The sequence below is a fragment of the Danio rerio genome, chromosome 5, assembly GCF_052040795.2.
Source record: "Danio rerio strain M-AB ecotype USA chromosome 5, GRCz13ab, whole genome shotgun sequence".
In the NCBI taxonomy this organism is placed as follows: Eukaryota; Metazoa; Chordata; class Actinopteri; order Cypriniformes; family Danionidae; genus Danio; species Danio rerio.
Window position 1 is genome coordinate 47,982,487 of NC_141025.1, and position 12,701 is coordinate 47,995,187.

The 12,701-nt window shown below is 35.1% G+C and overlaps 1 protein-coding gene across 3 annotated transcripts in view; it reads left to right on the plus strand.

Annotated features, from left to right (window-relative positions):
- The window catches only part of iqgap2 (IQ motif containing GTPase activating protein 2), a 457,800-nt gene that overhangs the window by 106,429 nt on the left and 338,670 nt on the right, over positions 1–12,701 (plus strand). For 2 of the 3 annotated variants that reach the window (XM_087252369.1, NM_001128340.1), the window contains 7 exon segments: positions 890–1,122; positions 4,476–4,608; positions 7,664–7,766; positions 9,158–9,299; positions 10,418–10,505; positions 10,587–10,799; positions 11,816–11,976. In XM_087252369.1, coding sequence (XP_087108495.1) covers positions 890–1,122; positions 4,476–4,608; positions 7,664–7,766; positions 9,158–9,299; positions 10,418–10,505; positions 10,587–10,799; positions 11,816–11,976 — 1,073 coding nt within the window. 3 annotated transcript variants of the gene reach the window in all.

The window sequence follows — 12,701 nt, forward strand, 5'->3', positions numbered from 1 at the left end:
GTTTATTCAAGCCTTTCTGAAATGATGAGTCTCACACAAATGCCACTTGTAGTACACACACACACATATAATAGTGTTTACTGGCTCCATGCGGCTGTGGTGTTTATAGCGGTTAAGTATTACATAGCGATTTACTGTCTTTATTACAGTGAAAGCTTATTAAAATCACAGAGAGTTGTAACAGATATTTTAATCCCTGTTTACTTGCAAAAAAAATATTCTGTGCGCATGTGTATACATGTTATTATAGAAACATGGTGCCTGTCGATCAATTCGGTGATTGGATCCTATTTTAATGTCAGGAAATTTTTTAAAAGAGAATTGTTGGGTTTATATTATTCCAGTATGACTGTGGACACATATTATATACAGACAGTTCTGTCGAAACAGTTTACGAAAGTTGATTTTCATCATAGGTGTCCTTTAAAGCTTGACTCTGTAGTTTCAATGTTTACTAAGACTAGTGGAACATAAAAAGTTATTATGCCAGAATGTCATATTAGCCTAGAAAATATCATTTTTTTTATTTTCTGTCAGTCTTAGTGCAATAAATACTGAATCAAAATTATTTTTTTGAATTCATTTTGAGCGAGATGCTAATGGTTGGTGCTAATTGGATTCAATGATTTATGCTAAGCTAAAAGTGCTCCTGCTAGAAAAAGAGATCAGCTGAATGGATCTAAAATGGTTAAAATTCATCTGTTTAATTGTAATTAAGTTGTAAAATGGGCACATTTTTCAAAAAAGTGTTAGTAAAGTTTAAATGTAGATGTCATTTCTTGACACATCAAACCAAGACAGAATAAAGACCAAATCACCTTTTGACTCAACATTTCAAAAACCAAGATATAATAAGAATAATATACTTATTGCTGTCTTCTTCCCTCAGATTGTAGGGACTCTTCTGTATTACCGCTACATGAATCCTGCCATTGTGGCTCCAGACGGCTTTGACATCATTGACATGACAGCGGGAGGGCAGGTTCATTCGGAGCAGAGGAGGAATTTGGCGTCCGTGGCTAAGATGCTTCAGCATGCAGCTGCAAACAAACTATTTGAGGACGAGAGCGACCACCTTACTCCCATGAACAGCTATATCTCCCAGACCTACCAGAAATTCAGGTGAGGAGAACAGAGCTTCTCATCAGTATCCGTCTTTACATCAAATGTAGAGAATTTTCTTTATGTGCAAATAAAGCATCGTTTCTATTCCAAGTGTTTAACAGAATAAAAGGGTCAGGCGGGGAATCCATGTTAGCCCTTTTTTCTTCCACAGGAATTTTTTTTATAGGTATACAGTTTATTCCTATTTCGAGGCTTTGTTTTTATGCAATAAAACATGGTATAGGAATAGGTTAATGGAAGGTAGGAGGGCATATTCCTGGATCAAGATCTATGTTGATCCTGGAACAACATTACACTCAGCCAATCAGGTTTAATTAAACAGTTTATGCTAATTTTAGGTTTACAATTAGGGTTATGTACTACCATCATTGTTATCTAACTATTATTCCCCTCTGATTTTGAGAATTTTTTTTTTTTTTTTTTTTTGAAATTCAGTAATAAGTTGGACTTGGAAAATGCCAGTGGAAAGAATTTGTATAATTTGTGTGTCAGATGTTTTCATAAGAATGCCTTAGATAGAAAAAAATACACCTTGGAGGAATGTTTTTAAATTGGATTGGACAAACAATGATTGATTAAAAATGTTGGTGACCTATAGTGGAGAATTTTACATGGCATTTATGCTTTATTTCTGTACTGAATCTAGATGTAGATGAGCAATGTCCTTTCTGTTCTAATAGAGATTTTCATGCACTATTTCAGATAGATTTCATTTGATTTGATGTTTTAAAGAATTATATTGGTTAATTTGTTGATTTTTATCCTAAAATTTTTATTCTTGGTGTTAAATACTCAAAGACATCAGGAAGCTTTATTTTTCTGAACTGTATTATTTGGAAGATCAGAAAAAGTTAGGACAGTGTGAAAATAAATAAGAAAGTTCTAAATTTACTTTGACTCTTATTTGATTGCAGACAATCCAACAAACATTATTTAATGTGTCCTCATGATTTTTATAATATTTTTTATTATTTAAAAAAGTTTCAATTCGCAACTTTGTAATGTTGACATTTCTTTTCACAACACTTAAAAGACGCTTAGGGATTGAAGACACTAAGTGATGAAGTGTTTCAGGTGTAGTTTTGTCCCATTCTTCCTACAAAAAGTCTTAAGGTGCACTTCAAAATGTGACGCAGCATATTGTGCTCTAAAATCTCTATGTACTTTTCAGTATTAATGGTGCCATCACAGCAGTGCAAGTTACATTGCCAAAGGCACTGACACAAAACCCCATACCATGACAGACCCTGGCTTTTGGACTTGCTTGTAACAGTCTGGATGATCTTTTTCTTCTTTGTGGCAGAGCACTTGACATCCATTTCTCCCAAAAATACCTGAAATACTGATTCATCTGACCACAGCAGAGGTTTTCACTGTGTGGTGGTTCATCCCAGATTCCTCCGAGCCCAGAGAAGTCAACTGTGCTTCTGGACACTGTTAGCATAGGGCTTCCTTTTGGCACAGTACAGTTTTAACTGGCATTTGTGGATGTAACTACGCATTGTGGTAATTGACAAAGGTTTGCCTAAGTTGACCTAAGCCCATGTGGTGATATAGCTTATAGATGAATGAGGATTCTTGATGGAGTGCCGCCTCAGGGATAGGAGATCACAGTTGTTCAACTTCGGCTTGCACCCTTGTCCTTTAAACACTGAAATTCCTCCACATAATTAAAATCTTATAATTATGTTATTCACTGTTGAAGGTGAAATATCCAATGGTCTTCCTATCTTTCTTTGAGGAACATGGTTTTTAAACATTTTAGTAATATTCTCAAGTATTTGTTGGCAAAAGGGTGATCATCTGCCCCTCTTTGCTCCTAAAGGACGAGATCTTTTTTGGATGCTGTTTTTGAACTAAATCAAAATTACAATCGCCTTTTGACATCACCTGTTTCAAATCACATTGTTATTTAACCAATTTACCTGATTACTAGCCCTAAACTGCTCCTGTCCCAACCTCTTTTGGAATGTGTTGCAGGTCTGAGGAAATAGATGAAAGGATATAAACAAATGAAATGAAGTTGACCAGACAAAACATAAAATAGTTTGTGTTCATATTGTCCACAATGAAATACAAGTCAAAATAAATTTAGACAGCAGTGCTTTCTTTCTTTTTTTCCAACTGTCCCAGCCTTTTCTGATTTTGTACGTGACTAGAAAAGAGAAAATTGAACAGAATAGAGATTTAATTATTGTCTCTTTTTTGCTTTAGTTAATTTTTTATAAAGGTTTTTAAAAAGTACATGTTGTTTAGAAATTTTTGCGAATACTTGTACTGAAGTTGTTTTATGTTCTGTCATCAATGACGAAATTCACGCATTTTAATTTGATTTTTTATTGATTTCTTAAGTTGCGTTTTTGTAATTTAAGTAATGAAGAGTTTTACAAATAAATAAATAAATCTCTCTTCTGACATGAGGTCAACTTCAGCAAGAACTCAGCATCAATGTTATCATTAGAGTACAATACATTAGTAGCTTATGTAAATAGTAATGTTAACCTAAATCAGATTGTAGATTTGAATTATTAATAGTATTGTGCATTTTTGTGTTATTTTTCAATATTTAAGTACTAGCCAGGTGTACCTAATGAGGTTTATTTGTGTTAATAGAAATATTGTGTGTAGAATCTGATGAGTAAAACAAAAGCTTTTAGAGAGTCACGCTGATTTGAGGGTCAGGGCAGGCTATGGATATATGGCAATGGAGGTGAAAGGTAAGGAAATGTTTTTGTATAAAACTAAGGCATCAGCAGTGAAGGGGACGTGTGTCACCACCTCAGACACATTGGTGTGTGTGTGTGTGTGTGTGTGTGTGTGTGTGTGTGTGTGTGTGTGTGTGTGTGTGTGTGTGTGTGTGTGTGTGTGTGTGTGTGTGTGTGTGTGTGTGTGTGTGTGTGTGTGTGTGTTGTGTGTGTGTGTGTGAAATGACCTTTTGCCCAAAGCCCCTCATTTTTATGCTAGTGAGTCATGCTTACAGGAAACTCCCTCCTGCTTTCTTTTCCTTTCGGATTCTCAGGAGCTCTGCCTGATAACACATTTGTGATAGACTTGATTCAGTCAAACATACTTTACATTATACCACAATTATTTAATGCATTTGATTGCTTAGTTTTGCTAATATTTTGCATTGTTTTGATTGCTAAACAGAAAGATCTGCAGAAATGTAATCGTAAATTAAACAGTCATCAAATTCCTCACTTTCAAATCACCTCTGTGTATACAGTGTTTAAGTTGATTTAATGGTGTTTTGAGCTACAAGAAAAGAAGAAAAAACACTTTACCATGTTTATGTCAATTCTAAGTAACTAAAAATATTAGTCTGGTTGTAATTTCTTTGTGGTTTTCAGGGGTTTCTTCCAGGCCGCGTGTGATGTTCCAGCTCCAGAAGAGAAGTTTAACGTGGACGAATACTCTGACATGGTGACTCTCAGCAAACCTGTCATCTACATCTCCATTGAGGAGATCATCAACACACACTCTGTAAGCAGAAGTAGATCATCTTTTCTTCTTTATTTAGGATGTACAGCCCAGTATAATTAATTATCAAGAAATATTGTGTTTTGAGATTTGAGAAAGTGGAGGCTAATGAGCGTGAGCTTGCAGTTGCAGGCTTAAAGGGATAGTTCACCCAAAAAAAATTTATTTACTAGCAAATTACTATCCCTCAACTGGTTCCAAATATCTATAATTTTCTTTATTCTGTTGAACACTGAAGAAGATATATTGAAGAAATCTGAAAACCTGTAACTATTTACTTCCGTAGTATGAAAAAACAAATACTATAGAAGTAAAGGTTTCCAGCATTCTTCAAAATATACTCTTTCTTAAAGGTTTGGAACCATTTGAGGGAATGTAAATGGTTAGCAATTGTAACTTTTTGGTGAACTACTGTATAAGTCATGCATTCATCACCAGAAATAAGTACAGTTGAAGTCAGAAATATTAGCCCCCCTCAATTATATTTTCCCCCCAATTTCTATTTAACAGAGAGATTTTTTTCAACACATTTCTAAACGTAATTATTTTAATAACTCATTTCTAATAACTGATTATATTTATCTTTGCCATGATGACAGTACATAATATTTGACTAGATATGTTTCAAGACACTTCTATACAGCTTAAAGTGACATTTAAAGGCTCAATTAAAATAATTAGTTTACCTAGGCAGGTTAGGGTAATTAGGAAAGTTGTTGTATAACGATGGTTTGTTCTGTAGACTATCGAAAAAATTCGCTCAAAGGAGCTAATAATTTTGACCTTAAAATGGTTTATAAAAAATTAAGTTTAGCCGAAATAAAACAAATAAGACTTTCTCTAGAAGATAAAATATTATCAGACATACTGTAAAAATTTCCTTGCTCTTAAAATATTTCCTTAACATTATTTGGGAAATATTAAAAAAATAATAAAACATTTAAGAGAGGGGGGGGGGGGGGGGGGGGGGCTAATAATTCTGACTTTAACTGTATGTCATTAAATGCATGCATACATTGTTCACAATGACATGCTTTAAGAAAGTAGATCTGTCATATCACTGTCATGATAGCTGGTTTTACATCTCAGATCTATTATTCATTCAAAGAGGTTAAATGTGTTCCTTATTTCTAGGGTGAACAAGAAAATAAGGGTCCAGTTTATACAGGTTTTGTTAGAACATGCACCTTCACCATTCATTGTGTGTGTGTGATCTGGAGTGTGTCAAGTCAAATGCTTTTTTTTAGATCAGCAACTCATTGGGATTAAGATTCAATATGAGTCAAGCTATGACTCACAAAAGGAGTCGGCTGTGCGGAGCGACTTAACTTGATCCATATGTGTGAGGAAGTGACATCATGACCCGTGCAGACATAATAAATTGAGCTACGACGCTGTTCCCAACTCAGCCCAGGGCAGGCCAGCATTCTTTCTGTTCAAAGACTGACATTTCTGTATGTTTCTCACTGAGCGACAGCTATGATGTCCTTTGTAATGTACAACATTACTCAATTGTTTTCTCTGCCAAATTTAAGGAGAAATTTGATACTTACTGGAACGTATACTTCATTGTATTATATCTACAATTTTAAAAGTAACTTCATGGAAGCTAATCTACACATTTCCAACATCAAATGAGGGTTTGCATGAATGAATGACTGGAACACTTTAAACTGTAACTAAACGAAACTGTAAACGATCAGTAAAAGGTTTGCTTATCATTTATAAACAACGTATTATGCACTTTCAAAAACTTGAGTAAGTTCAACTATCTGCAATTTAAAAAGAAATGGAAAAGCATTAAGACAAATTAGTACAACAGACCATGTATAAGTGCAAAATAACGGATGCATTACTTACTTTAAATGTTTTTCTTTCTTTGATTGTCTGGAAATCAATCCCATGAGCTTGGTGTTGCTAGTACCATGCTTTACTGAATGAGCTTCTTTAAAATGTGATATTATGACAGATCAACTTAACATGTCTTCTGGTTCTCAGAGCATGATACTATTTTCGATTTCAAAGATTTCACAATAATATGAGTTTAACCTGATTCCAGACTGAGTAGTTTATAAAGCTTGTATAAGTATATATATATATATATATATATATATATATATATATATATATATATATATATATATATATATATATATATTATATATATATATATATTGTATAATAACCCTCCTTTGAATTTTTTTCTCTTTTTAATATTCCCCAAATGATGTTTAACAGATCAAGAAATTGTTCACAGTATGTCTGATAATATTTTTGTTTTCTGGCAAAAATCTAATTTGTTTTGTTTCAACTAGAATAAAAGCAGTTTTTAATTTTTTTAAATACCATTTTAAGGACAAAATTATTAGCCCCTTTAAGCTATATATTTTTTAAATAGTCTACAGAACAAACCATCATTATACAATAATTTGCCTAATTACACTAACCTTATTAACCCAGTTAAGCCTTTAAATGTAACTTAAGCTGTATAGAAGTGTCTGGAAAAATATCTAGTCAAATATTATTTACTGTCATCATGACAAAGATAAAATTAATCAGTTATTAGAAATATGTTATTAAAACTATTATGTTTAGAAATGTGTTGAATAAATCTTCTCTCCGTTAAACAGAAATTGGGGTAAAAATAAACAGGGGGCTAATAATTTAGGGGGGCTAATATATCTGACTTCAACTGTATATATGTTACTATGCTTAATATACATGCGAACATGGAGATTGTTCAGGCTTAATAGACTTCCAACTGAAACAGAATCATCATTCCCTCATAGCAAACTAAGGGTAAGATGGGTGTGGTTAAGATTATTGTGACTGAAGCTGTCATAATGACATCAATTGAGAAAGACTGGTACTCCAAACGCGGAAACAAATGGTCAGACTTTGATTGCACTTTTTTTTGTTCGGTGCATTAACTTGCACAAATTAGTTGTTCAGCTAAAGAATAAGAAGGTACTCTATAAAATGAACATTGTAAATTTAGATTTCACATGGACACACTGATTTCACACTGACTTTAAACTGACTTTGTGTTTTCTTCTAGTTGGTTTTGGAACACAAGGAAGCTATTGCTCCAGATCAGAGTGATCTACTGCACGAACTCTTGAAAGACCTGGGGGTAGTTCCTGACATCGAGTCTCTACTTGGTAAAAGCACAACAAACACAAACACATAATTTCAATCATTCACTGGGAACCATTTTAACATCACCAGAGTAAACCAAACAGATAATTAATCTAACCTGGAAAAAGTGAATAGTTGCTTAAATCGAGTAAACCATTTGCCTTAAAGAGCACCTATGATGAAAATTATCTTTTGGAAGCTGTTTGGACAGAACTGTGTGTAGGTATAGTGTGTCCACAGTCATGTTGGAGTGATAGAAACACGATAAGTCTCTTTTTCTTTAATTTTCTGATGTTAAAATAGGGTCCAAATCCCTCCCATTTCGAGGCCCACCGCAATGTGACATTGAAGCGTGGTTTTCCCACCCACCGAATGGATTGACAGCCGCGTATTAACGTGTCTCTATAGTAACAGTTATAATCATATTCACAAGTTTAAAACATTTCTAAAACAGTGCATGTTTGTTATAAAAACTGTAAAATTGATTTTCTTCACCACAGCCGCATGTCAGTACAATTATAAAAGAAAACACTTCAATCCCAGTTCATGGACCTGAATCAGGTTTATTTTTACATTAACAAAAGGGATATCCATACAGCTGTGTATATTAACGTGTATCCTGTCATGTATATCCTGTCAAAAACGGTGCAAAGATAAACGCGTGCTTGCAAACATTATAACGACATGGTGTGTGACTCATCATTGCAGAAAGGCTTGAATTACCTCCACAACAAATACATCAAATAATCGTTGGGAAAGTTCTTACTGTAGTAAGGGTGATCTGCTTCATTCTTGTCTGTCACTGTGCTGCTTATGGATGAGACACAGCTGGAGAAACTACACCCATTATAGCAAATGTGAGCGATCTCTTTGGCTCTGACACGCACATGGAAATGGTGGGTAGCAAGAACTAGCTCGTTTGCATTTAGGGCACAGGCACCAGAACAGCTACAAAGTTAAAACAGCTCAAATTTCCAATATACACAAACGTATAATAAATAATCTGATGGCTATTTTGAGCTGGAACTTTAAGGACACATTCTGGAGACACAAAAGACGTATCTTAAATCTTAAAAAGGGGGTAAAATAGGTGCCCTTTAAAAGCAACAAGTTGACTTATTTTTTTATTAAAAAAAATATGTAATTTTACTCTTTCCTAGAGATGGGTTGCGGATGGAAGGGCATCCGCTGCGCAAAAACGTGCTGGATAAGTTGGCGGTTCATTCCGCTGTGGCGACCCCAGATTAATAAAGGGACTAAGCCGACAAGAAAATGAATGAATGAATGAATTATCATTTTACTCCATTTTTTTTTAAATAAAGTCAACTAATTGCTTTTTACAGTGTATTTAATCTTGATTAATACTGAAAACAATGGTCCAGACAGCACAAGAATGAATGTGTAATGTACCCAGGTGAAGGAACTGTGGACACAAATGACCTCGGCAAAGAGAATTCATTGAGTCAGCATGGCAAAACAGAGATCTCCTTAACCCTGACCAACAAGTTTGAGCTGCTAGATGGAGATGACAAAGACACGAAGGGACTGATGACGAAGTAAGTTTGCAAGCTATCATCACTTCTTAAACTGCCTCAATACGTGATGTCCTGGAATATAAATATCTCTCTGCCTACATTTTTTTACTGTCCTACTGTAATTTCCTGTCTTCATATCTCTTCTGACCCATGGCAGGAAGTGGTTTGCTGGACAGTTTTATCTTTGCACTTCTATACAGCTTTTGACCGGCTTTGTTGAGTAAAAGCCTGTTCTCTCCATGAAAAGACAAATACTGGGTGCAAAATTCAATGTGATAAACATTTTGTTTAAAAGGCTAATGTGCCTTTTCAGAATCAGACTAATATAATCATTACCATACCATCTGTGGAAAACTGAACAGACCTTAATGTTCTTAAAATGTTTACTAGTTCTCAAAGGAAAAATTTATCAAGTCTAATTTGTTGGACCTTCAGCTTTTGTAAGCCTTCTAGTCTTGTTCTCTTTCTGTACGGTCCAGTATTTCTTTAGGGAGAAGGCAGGAACAGTGATGTCACAGCTCATTGTCTGTATGTTTACACTCGGCTCTATTTCCGCTCGGAGCATCTGGAAGTCCCCTTGAACCAAATGTGAATTATATGTTTTATGCAGGCCATAAAATTATGAATTATTGTTTCCAGACAGCTTGTGTATGTAGTGTGACAAATAACATATGAGTCTGTATATTACCTACCTTTTGGTATACTTGGACAATAAGACAAAACTTTAGACAAAATTAAAAATGAAAATTAATGTTCTTTGAGAAAACAACAACACATCACATGTTTCATTCTGTCATCAGCTTAATGTTATCCCAAACTTTTTGTATGTTTGTTGAAGGAACATATTTTGACAAATTTTGCACAGAACTGTATAAAAAAGTCATTCAAAACAACCCAGTTGTCTTCCATTATATAATTGACCCAAAAACAGTATTCCATACGTCAGCAATATGTCACGACTTAGCAGAAAACGGATAGCAGCTGTTAGAAGAGTTCCCTTGAGTGACCAGCAAACTGCAGTCTTTATCACATCTCCATTGTGTGCTTGTTCTGCACTGTCTCATCTGCTAAGATACAGGTTGACATTATCCAGTAGATATTGGGACACATGTTGACAAGCACACCCTCTTTCTTTGCAGAACAAAGAAGCTGATAGTGGATGTTGTGAGAATCCAACCTGGCGAGACCCTCACCGATATCCTGGAAACTCCTGCCTCTGCGACACAGGTACCAAAGGCTCCTGACTTTTCCAGAAGAAGCGGATGAAGCTCAGTCAGTTGACCTTATCTCTTGTCTCTGGTGCTTCAGGAGGCAGAACACGCTAAGCTGGTGGAGCGTCAGGTGGTGCAAGATTCTCAAACTCCAGAGGGCTTGAAGAGCAGCCAGGCCATGCTGGAGGACCGGCAGCTGCCTCTGGAGCAGAAGAAGAGGAAGATTCTTAGGAACCTCCGAACTCTGGAGCAGGCTGGACTAGTCAACTCCAAACACAAATACCAGGAAGTCATCAATGACATCTCCAAGGTCAGGCTACAATTAATTTGATAATTTTCCAGTCAAGAATTAAATGACTAATTCAAAATAAAACAAAACTATCATCTGTGGCCTTCTGTTGCTTGTGCATTTGGGCTTGTATATCAGATGGTTTTTAGCCCATCACATTTGCACTCTAACAAGTATTTATTAACATTTGGGAAAACTATAATTTTACATTTGTGCTTTTAACAACGAGATGCATTTAAACATGTCCAGTTTTGTTTAGAATGTATCCTAGACCAGGGGTTCTCAACTGGTTTGGCCAAGGGACCCACATTTTGACATGGTCATCAAGCTGCGACCCTAATTTTTAGGAACTATAATAGAATTTTAGGAATTATAATTAATTTGTATTTATTTGTTAACATACACTAGTAGTGAAAGATAAATCATAAGAAAATCACCAAGACTTACAAATAAACCATATTTATTGCTGTCATTTAACAAAATGTATCAAATTATAGAAATATTACAAAGTAAAAACAACAAACACTGTAAACAATGGTTAGGGTAAGGATAGGTTCAGTTACCATGAACTAAACTGTTAATAAAACATGTTGTTTGATTTCTAAATGTCGGTCTCTTCTGAGAGCACCTCACTACTTATGACACACTGAGGCTTTAAGTCTTTTTTGCCATCAATATATGTAAATCCATACTTTACATATTCGGGGTCGTACTTGCACTTTGACATATTTGTTGCTATAATTAAATGAAATTTCACATGTCAAACGGAAGGGTTGTCATGCACGCATTTCAAAATAAAAGTCAAAATAAGTTTAAAATTAAACTTTTGTTGTTTTTTTGACCACACACTTCACGACCCACTGAAAATATTCCCGCGACCCACCCACCAGATGAGAAACGCTGTCCTAGACCATCCTAGATCATGGTTAGGACTAATACTTCTTCTTTTAGGACTGCAGGCTACCATACACACATTCAGCCAGGTTTCAGCTGTTTGGTCATGTCTTTGTGTGTGTATGTGTGTGTGTGTGTGGTAGGATATTCGATATCAGCGGCGGTACAGGCAGAGGAGGAAAGCAGAGTTGGTGAAGTTGCAGCAGACTTTAACTGCACTTAACTCCAAGACAGATTTCTATCAGGAACAGATCAACTACTACGACACCTACATCAAAACCTGTCTAGACAACCTCAACAGAAAGTGAGTGGAGACACACATGAATGTTTTTTCACATGTTGTACAACCATTATCATATTTTCTGGGTAAATTTGTGCCTCTCCATAATAATAAATAAAATTGATAAACAATGCAATGGCTCAGCGGTTAGCACTGTTACCTCACAGCAAGAAGGTCACTGGTTCCAGTCCTGGCTGGGAGCATTCCTGTGCAGAATTTAGAGGCATTCTAGTTTCCCCCACAGTCCAGAGATGTAATGTAGGGGAATTGAATAAACCAAATCAGTCATAGTGTATGAGTGTGTGAACGAGAGAGTGTATCGGTGTTTGTGGACTGCATTGCAGCAGAAAGGGCATCTGCCAGTAAAACATATGCCAGAGTAATTGGTGGTTCATTCCACAGTGGAAACCTCTGATAAAGCAAATAATAAACCAAAAGAAAAAGGATGTACACTAGTAGATAAACTAAAAAAAGTTAATAGTGATAGCTAATATTATAGACTTCTGTGATTGTTACATTTCCATTCATTTTTTACATTGCTAAATTACATTTATAATACAAAAAAATGTTGCTCCCTCCGAAGTACAGCAATACTCTAAGCTAATTTGTTATGCTCATGACCAAGTTTGTGTTTGTCCTTATGTTCATTTGACGATTTTTCTCATTTCATTTCACTTGTTTCATTTTTTTTATATAGACAATATATCTCTATTAGGATTATTAAGAGGCACAATTGTGTCTTTATACAT